General features: G+C 47.2%; 1 protein-coding gene across 1 annotated transcript in view; it reads right to left on the bottom strand.

The window, feature by feature from the left end:
* LOC120040983 (type II inositol 3,4-bisphosphate 4-phosphatase-like) overlaps positions 1–14,690 on the bottom strand; it is a 17,499-nt gene extending 2,809 nt beyond the window's left edge. Inside the window, exons 1-11 of the mRNA XM_038985950.1 lie at positions 14,587–14,690; positions 13,554–13,665; positions 13,301–13,370; positions 12,632–12,779; positions 11,992–12,122; positions 6,931–7,041; positions 6,182–6,287; positions 5,337–5,520; positions 4,885–5,088; positions 1,351–1,489; positions 674–948 (exon numbers count right to left, since the gene is read on the bottom strand). Coding sequence (XP_038841878.1) covers positions 674–948; positions 1,351–1,489; positions 4,885–5,088; positions 5,337–5,520; positions 6,182–6,287; positions 6,931–7,041; positions 11,992–12,122; positions 12,632–12,779; positions 13,301–13,370; positions 13,554–13,613 — 1,428 coding nt within the window. The 5' untranslated portion in view covers positions 13,614–13,665; positions 14,587–14,690. The remainder of the gene's footprint in view (positions 1–673; positions 949–1,350; positions 1,490–4,884; positions 5,089–5,336; positions 5,521–6,181; positions 6,288–6,930; positions 7,042–11,991; positions 12,123–12,631; positions 12,780–13,300; positions 13,371–13,553; positions 13,666–14,586) is intronic.
* Between the last annotated feature and the right edge of the window lie 310 nt (positions 14,691–15,000).

Here is a 15,000-nt window from a genome sequence, read left to right as displayed (position 1 = left end):
CAAACATGTTAGAGATCTAACCAAACATGACCACATGTTAGAGATATAACCAAACATGACCACATGTTAGAGATCTAACCAAACATGTTAGAGATCTAACCAAACCTGATCACATGTCAGAGATATAACCAAACATGTTAGAGATCTAACCAAACATGATTACATGTCAGAGATATAACCAAACATGTTAGAGATCTAACCAAACATGACCACATGTTAGAGATCTAACCAAACATGACCACATGTCAGAGATCTAACCAAACATGACCACATGTTAGAGATATAACCAAACATGACCACATATTAGAGATCTAACCAAACATGTTAGAGATTTAACCAAACATGACCACATGTTAGAGATCTAACCAAACATGACCACATGCTAGAGATCTAACCAAACATGACCACATGTTAGAGATCTAACCAAACATGACCACATGTTAGAGATATAACCAAACATGACCACATATTAGAGATCTAACCAAACCTGACCACATGTTAGAGATATAACCAAACATGACCACATGTTAGAGATCTAACCAAACATGATCACATGTTAGAGATATAACCACATGTTAGAGATATAACCAAACATGACCACATGTTAGCGATCTAACCAAACATGACCACATGTTATCAACTATAAAAGAGCTCCCACCACCACACTACTCACTGCCTGGCTGAAGACAGCATCTCGTCTGTGTGTCAGGGCCTGGCCGTGGCAGGCTGATGCTGCTGCCCCCTGTAGGAGGACGAAGGTCATAGCACACCGGGCCCCCTCCACCGCGTCACACACACACTCCTTCAGAGTCACAACTAGAGGGAGGAGTTGTTCTTGCCACGGAGAGGGGGACGGGTCTGGAAGAGGGGCGAGAGAGGCCTGCCAAGGAGCGCGGGACGGGTCTGGAAGATGGGCGAGAGAGGCCTGCCAAGGAGAGCGGGAAGGGTCTGGAAGGGGGAAGAGAGAGAGGATTATACTTCAAATCCATTCAATTATCTACGTAATGAATGATTTCAGGGACTTAATAAAAAATATACTCCCCGATCTGAATCGGTCGGATTGATTGAAGATATAGTAACCTTTAAATTCACTTATAGATCTGTTCTTAAGGAACCAAGGACGGAAGGATGTAGGAACCAAGGAAGGAAGGATTTAGGAACCAAGTAAGGAAGGATGTAGGAACCAAGGAAGGAAGGATGTAGGAACCAAGTAAGGAAGGATGTAGGAACCAAGGAAGGAAGGATGTAGGAACCAAGTAAGGAAGGATGTAGGAACCAAGGAAGGAAGGATGTAGGAACCAAGGAAGGAAGGATGTATTTCTGAAGTATTGCTACAGTTTGGGTCCGTACCAGTGTTGTGCGAGGTGGTGGTGACATCATTCTGTGTCTGTGAGGTCACTTCCTGTTTCCTGTTCTCCCTCTCCTGTAGGCGGTCCACCATGGCGATGATGCAGTTCAGACTCATAGCAACGTTAGCCCACACCCTGTCCTAAACACACACACACAACGTTAGTCCACACCCTGTCCTAAACACACACACACAACGTTAGCCCACACCCTGTCCTAAACACACACACACAACGTTAGTCCACACCCTGTCCTAAACACACACACACAACGTTAGCCCACACCCTGTCCTAAACACACACACACAACGTTAGTCCACACCCTGTCCTAAACACACACACACACAACATTAGCCCACACCCTGTCCTAAACACACACACAACGTTAGTCCACACCCTGTCCTAAACACGGACACACACAACGTTAGTCCACACCCTGTCCAACACACACAACGTTAGTCCACACCCTGTCCAACACACAACGTTAGTCCACACCCTGTCCAACACACAACGTTAGTCCACACCCTGTCCAACACACAACGTTAGTCCACACCCTGTCCAACACACAACGTTAGTCCACACCCTGTCCAACACACAACGTTAGTCCACACCCTGTCCAACACACAACGTTAGTCCACACCCTGTCCAACACACAACGTTAGTCCACACCCTGTCCAACACACAACGTTAGTCCACACCCTGTCCAACACACAACGTTAGTCCACACCCTGTCCAACACACAACGTTAGTCCACACCCTGTCCAACACACAACGTTAGTCCACACCCTGTCCAACACACACAACGTTAGTCCACACCCTGTCCAACACACACAACGTTAGTCCACACCCTGTCCAACACACAACATTAGTCCACACCCTGTCCAACACACAACATTAGTCCACACCCTGTCCAACACACAACGTTAGTCCACACCCTGTCCAACACACAACATTAGTCCACACCCTGTCCAACACACAACATTAGTCCACACCCTGTCCAACACACAACGTTAGTCCATACCCTGTCCAACACACAACGTTAGTCCACACCCTGTCCAACACACAACGTTAGTCCACACCCTGTCCAACACACACAAAGTTAGTCCACACCCTGTCCAACACACACAAAGTTAGTCCATACCCTGTCCAACACACAACGTTAGTCCACACCCTGTCCAACACACACAACGTTAGTCCACACCCTGTCCAACACACAACGTTAGTCCACACCCTGTCCAACACACACAACGTTAGTCCACACCCTGTCCAACACACAACGTTAGTCCACACCCTGTCCAACACACACAACGCTAGTCCACACCCTGTCCAACACACACAACGTTAGTCCACACCCTGTCCAACACACACAACATTAGTCCACACCCTGTCCAACACACAACATTAGTCCACACCCTGTCCTAAACACACAACGTTAGTCCACACCCTGTCCAACACACAACGTTAGTCCACACCCTGTCCAACACACACAACGTTAGTCCACACCCTGTCCAACACACACAACGTTAGTCCACACCCTGTCCAACACACAACGTTAGTCCACACCCTGTCCAACACACACAACATTAGTCCACACCCTGTCCTAAACACACACAACGTTAGTCCACACCCTGTCCAACACACAACGTTAGTCCACACCCTGTCCAACACACACAACGTTAGTCCACACCCTGTCCAACACACAACGTTAGTCCACACCCTGTCCAACACACAACGTTAGTCCACACCCTGTCCAACACACAACGTTAGTCCACACCCTGTCCAACACACAACGTTAGTCCACACCCTGTCCTAAACACAACGTTATTCCACACCCTGTCCAACACACAACGTTAGTCCACACCCTGTCCAACACACACAACGTTAGTCCACACCCTGTCCAACACACAACGTTAGTCCACACCCTGTCCTAAACACACAACGTTAGTCCACACCCTGTCCAACACACACAACGTTAGTCCACACCCTGTCCAACACACAACGTTAGTCCACACCCTGTCCAACACACAACGTTAGTCCACACCCTGTCCAACACACAACGTTAGTCCACACCCTGTCCAACACACAACGTTAGTCCGCCTCCTGTCCAACACACAACGTTAGTCCGCACCCTGTCCAACACACAACGTTAGTCCACACCCTGTCCAACACACAACGTTAGTCCACACCCTGTCCAACACACAACGTTAGTCCACACCCTGTCCAACACACAACGTTAGTCCGCCTCCTGTCCAACACACAACGTTAGTCCACACCCTGTCCAACACACAACGTTAGTCTACACCCTTTCCAACACACACAACGTTAGTCCACACCCTGTCCTAAACACAACGTTAGTCCACACCCTGTCCTAAACACAACATTAGTCCACACCCTGTCCAACACACACACAACGTTAGTCCACACCCTGTCCAACACACACAACGTTAGTCCACACCCTGTCCAACACACACACAACATTAGTCCACACCCTGTCCAACACACAACGTTAGTCCACACCCTGTCCAACACACAACGTTAGTCCACACCCTGTCCAACACACAACGTTAGTCCGCCTCCTGTCCAACACACAACGTTAGTCCACACCCTGTCCAACACACAACGTTAGTCCACACCCTGTCCAACACACACAACGTTAGTCCACACCCTGTCCTAAACACAACGTTAGTCCACACCCTGTCCTAAACACAACATTAGTCCACACCCTGTCCAACACACACACAACATTAGTCCACACCCTGTCCAACACACACACAACATTAGTCCACACCCTGTCCTAAACACAACGTTATTCCGCACCCTGTCCAACACACAACGTTAGTCCACACCCTGTCCAACACACAACATTAGTCCACACCCTGTCCAACACACACAACGTTAGTCCACACCCTGTCCAACACACAACGTTAGTCCACACCCTGTCCAACACACAACGTTAGTCCACACCCTGTCCAACACACAACGTTAGTCCACACCCTGTCCAACACACAACGTTAGTCCACACCCTGTCCAACACACACAACGTTAGTCCACACCCTGTCCAACACACAACGTTAGTCCGCACCCTGTCCAACACACAACGTTAGTCCACACCCTGTCCAACACACAACGTTAGTCCGCCTCCTGTCCAACACACACAACGTTAGTCCACACCCTGTCCAACACACACAACGTTAGTCCACACCCTGTCCAACACACAACGTTAGTCCACACCCTGTCCAACACACAACGTTAGTCCACACCCTGTCCAACACACACAACGTTAGTCCACACCCTGTCCAACACACACAACGTTAGTCCACACCCTGTCCAACACACAACGTTAGTCCACACCCTGTCCAACACACAACGTTAGTCCACACCCTGTCCAACACACAACGTTAGTCCACACCCTGTCCAACACACACAACGTTAGTCCACACCCTGTCCAACACACACAAAGTTAGTCCATACCCTGTCCAACACACACAACGTTAATCCAGCAATATACTGAAGGTCAACAGATCTCTCTCTAGCTTACCCACTCTTCCTCATCATACTCCTGTCGCCGCATCGACGGCCATAACCCGTCCTGATTGGCCGAGGAGAGCCTGGGACCCGTCCCATTGCCGTGGGTTACGTGGGCATGTCCGTTGCTGAGGTGGTAGGCGGGCCTTGCCGCGTGGAGAGCCAATAGGGCGTTCTTTACCAGCTCATCTTTCACAGCGTGAACAAACTGTTCCGTCTGCATAGGGGTGACATAAGCCTTACAACTGAAATACAGTGTCAGATCTATTACATAGGCATCACGTCTGTACAGGGGAACGTGTGTGTGTGTGTGTGTGTGTGTGTGTGTGTGTGTGTGTGTGTGTGTGTGTGTGTGTGTGTGTGTGTGTGTGTGTGTGTGTGTGTGTGTGTGTGTGTGTGTGTGTGTGTGTGTGTGTGTGTGTGTGTGTGTGTGTGTGTGTGTGTGTGTGCGGTTGTGTGTCTCACCCTGTGTGCCAGGCTGTGCAGTATGTCCTGTAGTTTTTGGGAGTTGACTTCCAGAGCAGCCTGCAGTAGCTCCTCAGTTAGCCCAGAGATGAGAGGCTGGAGCTGGGAGACACTACTCAGTACCTCCCTGGCTCTGGAGCTCTCCTCTGGTGAGTAGGAGATACAACAATGTGCTGAACTAACGCTGGAGAGAAAGGGAGGATTGAGAGAGCGAGAGAGAGAGCGAGAGAGCGAGAGAGAGAGAGAGAGAGAGAGACAGAGAGAGACAGAGAGAGAGAGAGAGAGCGAGAGAGAGAGAGACAGAGAGAGAGAGAGAGAGAGAGAGAGAGACAGAGAGAGAGAGAGAGAGAGACAGAGAGAGAGAGAGAGAGAGAGAGAGAGAGAGAGAGACAGAGAGAGAGACAGAGAGAGAGACAGAGAGAGGGACAGAGAGAGAGAGAGAGAGAGAGAGAGAGACAGAGAGAGAGAGAGAGAGAGAGAGAGAGAGAGACAGAGAGAGACAGAGAGAGAGAGAGACAGAGAGAGACAGAGAGAGAGAGAGAGAGAGAGAGAGAGAGAGAGAGAGAGAGACAGAGAGACAGAGAGACAGAGAGACAGAGAGACAGAGAGAGAGAGAGAGAGAGAGAGAGAGAGAGAGAGAGAGAGAGAGAGAGAGAGAGAGACAATAAAATGGACAGGAAGACAGATTTGAACACAACATGTTAACATGGGTTCTGATGTTTTGGTGGTTCCCAGCTACATTAAAGTTGCCCATCTCTGATCTATATATCTTCATTTAATCACATACACTGGCTGGGGAGAATATGCTGCTTCAACATATAGGTCGAGATCACACGTACACACACCTCTTGTTGTCGCTGTCTGGTTTGTTGAGCATCCTCTGTAGCCCACCGTGTTTAAACCCCTGGTAGTGATCAGCTGGGGCTCCTACTGTCACAACATCATACCATACTGTTGAGGAGAGAGGGGGAGGGAGGGAGAGGGGGAGGGGGGGGGAGAGGGAGGTGAGGGAGAGAGAGGGGCAGAGGGAGAGGGAGAGGGAGGGAGAGATGGGAGGGAGGGGGGGAGAGAGGGAGGGAGGGAGGGAGGGAGAGGGGGAGAGGGGGGAGGGAGAGAGAGGGGAGGGAGGGAGAGGGGGAGGGGGGAGGGGGGAAGGAGGGAGGTGAGGGAGAGAGAGGGGCAGAGGGAGGGAGGGAGAGATGGGAGGGAGGGAGGGAGGGAGGGAGGGAGGGAGGGAGGGAGGGAGGGAGGGAGGGAGGGGAGAAGAGAGAGATGATGAGGGGGAGGGAGAGAGAGATGGGAGGGAGGGAGGGAGGGAGGGAGGGAGGGAGGGAGGGAGGGAGGGAGGGAGGGAGGGAGGGAGGGAGGGGAGAAGAGAGAGATGATGAGGGGGAGAGAGAGACAGGATGAGAGAGAGAGAGAAGGTGTGTTTAGGTACAATAAACTTCCACAGAGTAGGACACACACACACACACACACACACATACACATACACACACACACACACACACACACACACACACACACACACACACACACACACACACACACACACACACATACACACACACACACACACACACACACACCGTACCTGTTCTCCGTGAGCAGGTAACCTGCATCCTCTGTGTGTGTAGATTGACAGGTATAAACTCTAGATATCTGTCACTCTTACTACAGCTGGCCTTAAAGGAACAGGACGAGCCTAAAACAGAAAATATACCTCAAATCAATCAATAAAAGGATCAAAATGTATTAACCAATTTAAAGACATGCTCCGGTACTTTTTGCGAATAAGAAAGTATTTTTTAAAACCTCCGGCTTTGGACTGGACCTGTCAACGTGTAGTTCATACATGCAGAATCTAAGAGCAGAAAACCTTCTTTACCTCAATTACACAAAATCCATAGTTTGAAAGCGACTGTTTTCTTGAAGCTGTGCCACACCATTTTCCCTCCATTTTCCCACTATTTTCCCTCCATTTTCCCCTCCATTTTCCCTCCATTTTCCCACCATTTCCCCTCCATTTTCCCTCCATTTCCCCACCATTTCCCCACCATTTTCCCTCCATTTTCCCCTCCATTTCCCCACCATTTCCCCACCATTTTCCCTCCATTTTCCCCTCCATTTTCCCTCCATTTTCCCACCATTTCCCCACCATTTTCCCCTCCATTTTCCCTCCATTTCCCCACCATTTTCCCTCCATTTTCCCCTCCATTTTCCCTCCATTTCCCCACCATTTCCCCTCCATTTTCCCACACCTGGTCTTCGCCATTTTAGTGACGAGCCAGATGAACACACAGCAGAGAGAGAGAGAGAGAGCATTGGCGTGGTACACGTATCTATAAATATGGGATGTAGTACGTCAGGGTTTCCCAACCCTGGTCCACCAGTTGGGACCAGGGTTGTTCTGTTAGGGGTACTGGTGGACCAGGGTTGTTCTGTTGGGGGTACTGGTAGACCAGGGTTGTTCTGTTGGGGGTACTGGTGGACCAGGGTTGTTCTGTTGGGGGTACTGGTGGACCAGGGTTGTTCTGTTGGGGGTACTGGTGGACCAGGGTTGTTCTGTTAGGGGTACTGGTAGACCAGGGTTGTTCTGTTAGGGGGTACTGGTGGACCAGGGTTGTTCTGTTAGGGGTACTGGTGGACCAGGGTTGTTCTGTTGGGGGTACTGGTAGACCAGGGTTGTTCTGTTAGGGGTACTGGTAGACCAGGGTTGTTCTGTTGGGGGTACTGGTGGACCAGGGTTGTTCTGTTAGGGGTACTGGTAGACCAGGGTTGTTCTGTTAGGGGTACTGGTAGACCAGGGTTGTTCTGTTGGGGGTACTGGTGGACCAGGGTTGTTCTGTTGGGGGTACTGGTGGACCAGGGTTGTTCTGTTAGGGGTACTGGTGGACCAGGGTTGTTCTGTTGGGGGTACTGGTAGACCAGGGTTGTTCTGTTGGGGGTACTGGTGGACCAGGGTTGTTCTGTTAGGGGTACTGGTAGACCAGGGTTGTTCTGTTAGGGGTACTGGTAGACCAGGGTTGTTCTGTTAGGGGTACTGGTGGACCAGGGTTGTTCTGTTGGGGGTACTGGTAGACCAGGGTTGTTCTGTTAGGGGTACTGGTGGACCAGGGTTGTTCTGTTGGGGGTACTGGTGGACCAGGGTTGTTCTGTTGGGGGTACTGGTGGACCAGGGTTGTTCTGTTGGGGGTACTGGTGGACCAGGGTTGTTCTGTTAGGGGTACTGGTGGACCAGGGTTGTTCTGTTGGGGGTACTGGTGGACCAGGGTTGTTCTGTTAGGGGTACTGGTGGACCAGGGTTGTTCTGTTAGGGGTACTGGTGGACCAGGGTTGTTCTGTTGGGGGTACTGGTGGACCAGGGTTGTTCTGTTGGGGGTACTGGTAGACCAGGGTTGTTCTGTTAGGGGTACTGGTGGACCAGGGTTGTTCTGTTAGGGGTACTGGTGGACCAGGGTTGTTCTGTTGGGGGTACTGGTAGACCAGGGTTGTTCTGTTGGGGGTACTGGTGGACCAGGGTTGTTCTGTTAGGGGTACTGGTAGACCAGGGTTGTTCTGTTGGGGGTACTGGTAGACCAGGGTTGTTCTGTTGGGGGTACTGGTGGACCAGGGTTGTTCTGTTGGGGGTACTGGTAGACCAGGGTTGTTCTGTTAGGGGTACTGGTGGACCAGGGTTGTTCTGTTAGGGGTACTGGTGGACCAGGGTTGTTCTGTTGGGGGTACTGGTAGACCAGGGTTGTTCTGTTAGGGGTACTGGTGGACCAGGGTTGTTCTGTTAGGGGTACTGGTGGACCAGGGTTGTTCTGAAGTACTGAAGAATCTCTTTAAATTGTTAAGAGTCCTCTGTGTTAGCTAGACCAGGGAATCCCAAACTCGGTCCTGCCCCCCCACCCCCCCCCCCCCCCCCAGCACAGCACAGCTGATTCAAATAACCAACACATCATCATTAAGCTTTGATTATTTGAATCAGCTGTGTAGTGCTAAGGGGCAAAACCCAGGACCGAGTTTTGGGAAACACTGAGGTAAAACACTCGGTTAACCTGGTCTAAAGGAGATGTAACGTTGAGACACAGATGAGGGACATGTTTGGAAGTTCACGGCTAGTCTGACAGTAATCTACATCTAACATTAAAACACTTTAATTGGTTATTGACGAGTAAAACTAGCAATTGATTAGGAAAACTCTAAACCTGCCATACATATGTAGGATCTTAATTTGATCACTCTTTTGTTTTTCGCTGAGAAGTTTAGATCTAGAACGGGGTCAATATGGACCGCAGCACTTTTAGGAACTCAGTCAGGCCTCGACCCCTGGTATCAGATGGACACATATAAGGCAAAATATGTCAAATATGTAGAACTGTTTCCACCAAACAAGAGAGGTGGAAACAGTTTTGGGGTCACATTGTGTTGCTAGGTGGGGAGTTTGTTACTACGCTGATAAAAGACAATATCCAGCCAAACCGTTGCCACCTAGGAAATATGACCCCGCACCTTCTCAAGTACATTTACATTTAACTTCTTATGGCTGCAGCCCGGTGTCGGTACACTTATGACAACAGCCAGCTCAAGTGCAGGGCGCGAAATTCAAAAGATATTTTTTTTAAATATTTAACTTTCACACATTAACAAGTCCAATACAGCATATGAAAGGTACACATCTTGTGAATCCAGCCAACATGTCCGATTTTTAAAATGTTTTACAGCGAAAACACCACGTATATTTATGTTAGCTCACCACCAAATACAAAAAAGGACAGACATTTTTCACAGCACAGGTAGCATGCACAAAGCCAACCTAACTAACCAAGAACCAACCAAACTAACCAACAAACAACTTCATCAGATGACAGTCTTATAACATGTTATTCAATAAATCTATGTTTTGTTCGAAAAATGTGCATATTTCAGGTATAAATCATAGTTTACATTGCAGCTACAATCAGAAATTGCACCGAAAGCAGCCAGAATAATTACAGACACCAACGTCAAATACCTAATTACTCATCATAAAACATTTCTGAAAAATACATAGTGTACAGCAAATGAAAGACAGGCATCTTGTGATTCCAGACAATATTTCCGATTTATTAAGTGTTTTACAGCGAAAACACAATATAGCGTTATATTAGCTTACCACAATAGCCAAAAACACAAGCAATTTCCCAGTAGCAAAAGTTAGCGATCGTAACAAACAAGCAAAAGATATATAATTTTTGACTAACCTTGATTTTCTTCATCAGATGACAGTCCTATAACATCAGGTTATACATACACTTATGTTTTGTTTGAAAATGTGCATATTTAGAGCTGAAATCAATGGTTATACATTGTGCTAACTTAGCTACTTTTTCCCACAACGCCCTGATTTTTTTCGGACACTTTTTCTGACACACATATTCTGACCAAATAGCTATTCATAAACATAACTAAAACATACATGTTGTATAGGAAATGATAGATCCATTAGTTCTTAATGAAATCGCAGTGTTAGAATTCTAAAAAATAACTTCATTACGACATCCAGCTTCGGTATAGCTAGAGTACCCAAAAGTTGGGCGCCCACGACTAGTTCACATGTACGACAGATATATGAAATAGCATCATAAAATGTTTCTTACTTTTGCTGATCTTTCATCAGAATGTTGGACAAGGGGTCCTTTGTCAAGAACAATCGTTGTTTGGATTTAGAACGGACTCTTTCCCTCTTGAATTAGCAAGCGCACTAGCCAAGTGGCGCGAATCTCTCCATCGTCAACAAAGTCAGAGAACGGAACACGGCAAAACTCCCGAAAAAATTTCAATAATCTGATTAAACTATATTGAAAAAACATACTTTACGATGATATGGTCACATGTATCAAATAAAATCAAAGCCGGAGATAGTAGTCGCCTATAACGGCAGCTAAACAGAAGGCAAATCCAGGTCCCTTGACGCGCTCTCCAGGAAACAGGAAATGGGGTACACGTCATACAAAGAGCTTGTATTCCACTTCAGACCAAGATAAACACTACATTTCTTCTCTCACCGCCTCTTGACATCCAGGGGAAGGTCTCTGAAGTGCATGTATACTAATACGTATCATGCCCATTTATAGGCAGGAAGTAGAACGGAGCCTCGATTTCAGACTTTCCACTTCCTGGTCAGGAAGTTTGTGCCAAATGAGTTCTGTTTGACTCACAGATATAATTCAAACGGTTTTAGAAACTAGAGAGTGTTTTCTATCCAATAGTAATAATAATATGCATATTGTACGAGCAAGAATTGAGTACGAGGCCGTTTGAAATGGGCACCTTTTATCTGGCTACTCAATACTCCCCCTGCAGCCCAAACAGGTCATTTAGCAGACGCTCTTATCCAGAGCGACTTACAAATTGGACAAGTCAGTTAAGAACAAATTCTTATTTACAATGACGGCCTAGGAACAGTGGGTTAACTGCCTTGTTCAGGGGCAGAACGACAGATTTGTACCTTGTCAGCTCGGGGATTTGAACTTGCAACCTTTCAGTTACTAGACCAACGCTCTAACCACTAGGCTACCCTGCCGCCCCAAAGTAGTACTGGAGTACCCCTGCCCCAAAACCCAAAGACTACCTACTTTACTCTTTATACACACATAGCACACCCTACCCATCTTTTTGTCTCTCTCACCTGTCAGTTTGTTGAGTTCTGTCAGTGTTTCCTGGTAGGTGCTGATCAGCTGACTGTAGTGGGCGATAACATCAGTCCTTAACCGCTCCCAGTAGGGTGAAAGGTCACATAGGTCACAAAGCTCCTGGACCCTGAAAAAAGAGAGAGAGAGAGAGAGAGAGAGAGAGAGAGAGAGAGAGAGAGAGAGAGAGAGAGAGAGAGAGAGAGAGAGAGAGAGAGAGAGAGAGAGAGAGAGAGAGAGAGAGAGAGAGAGAGAGAGAGAGAGAGAGAGAGAGAGAGAGAGAGAGAGAGAGAGAGAGAGAGAGAGAGAGAGAGAGAGAGAGAGAGAGAGAGAGAGAGAGAGAGAGAGAGAGAGAGACAGATGGACGTTTCTTTTTACTTCTCTCTTAATGTTGTCAAAAGAAAACTTCTTAAAATAGTTGATATGAAAGCAAAAGAGGCTCCGAAGATTGTCTTGGTTCCTGGAAAAACACTCAACTTCATTACAAGGTTTCATTTTCACTCACTGTTGATCATGTCTCTCAAAAGACAAATTGACATGTCTATAGCATACTGGCAAAAACCCAATGTCTGCCTCTACGCATGTTATCAGCTGTAACTGAGCAACTGGAGCCAGTTTGAGCCATGATGGCTGTCTCACCTCCTCATGTCCTCTTGTATGTAGCAGGACAGAAGCTGTTTGGGTAGACTGGAGGACAGAGGGCTTTCACTCATCTGTTCTCTCACCAGCATCCACCTGCTAGACTCGGTCTGGAACCGGTACACTTTACACACGGTGCTCCTGAACACTGAGGAGAGGACACAGACATTTTTTTTTTTTTTTTTTTTTTTTTAAACACACGAGTAAAAACTTTGACAATGTGGATAATGAAGCTAGCTAACTTTATTATTAGCAGCGTTAACGAGATCATCCCCCCCAAAAAATCTGATTGTTTGAAGAATTGTTCCAAATCAATCGTCTTTGATTTTATATGTGTTATACCAACCCGAGTTTGGACACACCTACTCATTCAAGGGTTTTTCTTTATTTTTACTATTTTCTACATGAAGACATCACAACTATGAAATAACACTTATGGAATCAAAGTTATTTCATAGTTGTGATGTCTTCACTATTATTCTACAATGTAGAAAATAGTAAAAATAAAGAAAAACCCTTGAATGAGTAGGTGTGTCCAAACTTTTGACTGGTACTGTATATATATATATAAGGTCTAATGTATATATATATATTTATGACCTCACAACTGGGAAATAAGAGATTCCAGGGAGCATTTGAAGGCAGCATACACACTGCTATGAGACTCACCTGCCCTCATCATGGGACTGTTGTCTCTGTCGTGCATGGAGCCATGGAGAGAATCACACAGGAGAGGACACTAGGACAGAGAGAGAGGGAGAGAGAGAGGGGGAATACACGCGTTAATAAGACAGACAGACAGACAGACAGACAGACAGACAGACAGACAGACAGACAGACAGACAGACAGACAGACAGACAGACAGACAGACAGACAGACAGACAGACAGACAGACAGACAGACAGACAGACCTCTGTCTACCTTGTGTCCAGGGATGTCTGAAGTGGTGTCCTCCCCCTCTCTGTTTTCCATGTCTCTCATCTGCAGACGACCCACCTTCACCTCTCCTACCTCGCTCGTTCCGTCCGCAGACCTGAGAAAGAGAAAGGGGATTCAGACCGATACACACCGACCAACAAACACCGGCACCTCCATCAACAAGGATCCAGTATTAGCACAACTATCATCTCTCTCTCTGACTAGTAACGATGACTTGGTTCTGAGTAAAGAGAAACTGTTTGAGGGAGGAGCTCGTGCCCTCTCACTTCCTCGTTTATGTCAAGGTATCCCGGCAACGGCGAGCGAGGAAATGGGATGGAGAACATAGAGATATTAGAGTTGCAGAGGCTCTAGTGTCAGGTCAGGGCTCAGATGAGTCTGTTTTAAGTCAGGCAACTTCTTTGGGATACCCCCCCCCTTCTCTCAATTTCCGCCTGAAGACATACCCAAATCTAACTGTCTGTAGCTCAGCCCCAGAGGCAAGGATAGGCATATTCTTGGTATCATTTGAAAGGAAACACTCTGAAATTTGTGGAAATGTGAATTGAATATAGGAGAATATAACACAATAGATCTGGTAGAAGAAAATACAAGGAAATAAACAGACGTTTTTTGTTTTTATTGTTGTTGCATCATCTTTCAACTGAACAAGAACAGGCAAACATTCAGATATGATGCTGGGGATAATTCTGATGCAGAACATAAGATGGCAACAGTATTAGAAAAAAGTTTCAAAACGATATCTTCAGGAACGAGTGAGCTACATGACATTGAGCATGTAGTCACCCAGGTGTCCCACACAAGTTGCCCAAATGTACCCAAATGGCCAAATTGGTAGAGTGATACATTTTGAACTAAATGACTATATACAAAATACTAAAATGCTATTCTAACACACCCCAACAAAAAATAATAATAATAATATAAAAATTTGAAAATTTGAAAAAAAATTAAGGCGGGTAAGAACTCAGGTTTGAGTAAGTCAGAATTAATGTGAGCGTTAAGTCAGGTTTACCTGAGGCTGAGGGAGAGCTGAGGCTCATTGGTCCTGAGTAGATCTCTGATGGAGAAGCAGGTGAAGCCTAAACAAGTCCTCTAGAGAGAGATAGAGAGGGGGCGAGGGGGAGAGACAGAGAGAGAGAGAGAGAGAGAGAGAGACACAGAGAGAGAGAGAGAGATAGAGGGGTAGAGAGAGAGGGGGAGACAGAAAGAGAGAGAGAGATAGAGGGAGAGAGAGAGAGAGAGGAGAGAGAGCGAGAGGGATAGAGGGGGAGAGAGAGAGAGAGACAGAGAGAGAGAGAGAGATAGAGGGGTAGAGAGAGAGGGGGAGACAGAGAGAGAGGGGAGAGAGCGAGAGGGATAGAGGGGGAGAGAGAGAGAGAGAGAGAGAGAGAGAGAGAGAGAGAGAGAGAGAGAGAGAGAGAGAGGA

Source organism: Salvelinus namaycush, unplaced genomic scaffold (assembly GCF_016432855.1).
Source record: "Salvelinus namaycush isolate Seneca unplaced genomic scaffold, SaNama_1.0 Scaffold3993, whole genome shotgun sequence".
Lineage (NCBI taxonomy): Eukaryota > Metazoa > Chordata > Actinopteri > Salmoniformes > Salmonidae > Salvelinus > Salvelinus namaycush.
This window is presented reverse-complemented; position numbering and strand designations above follow the sequence as displayed.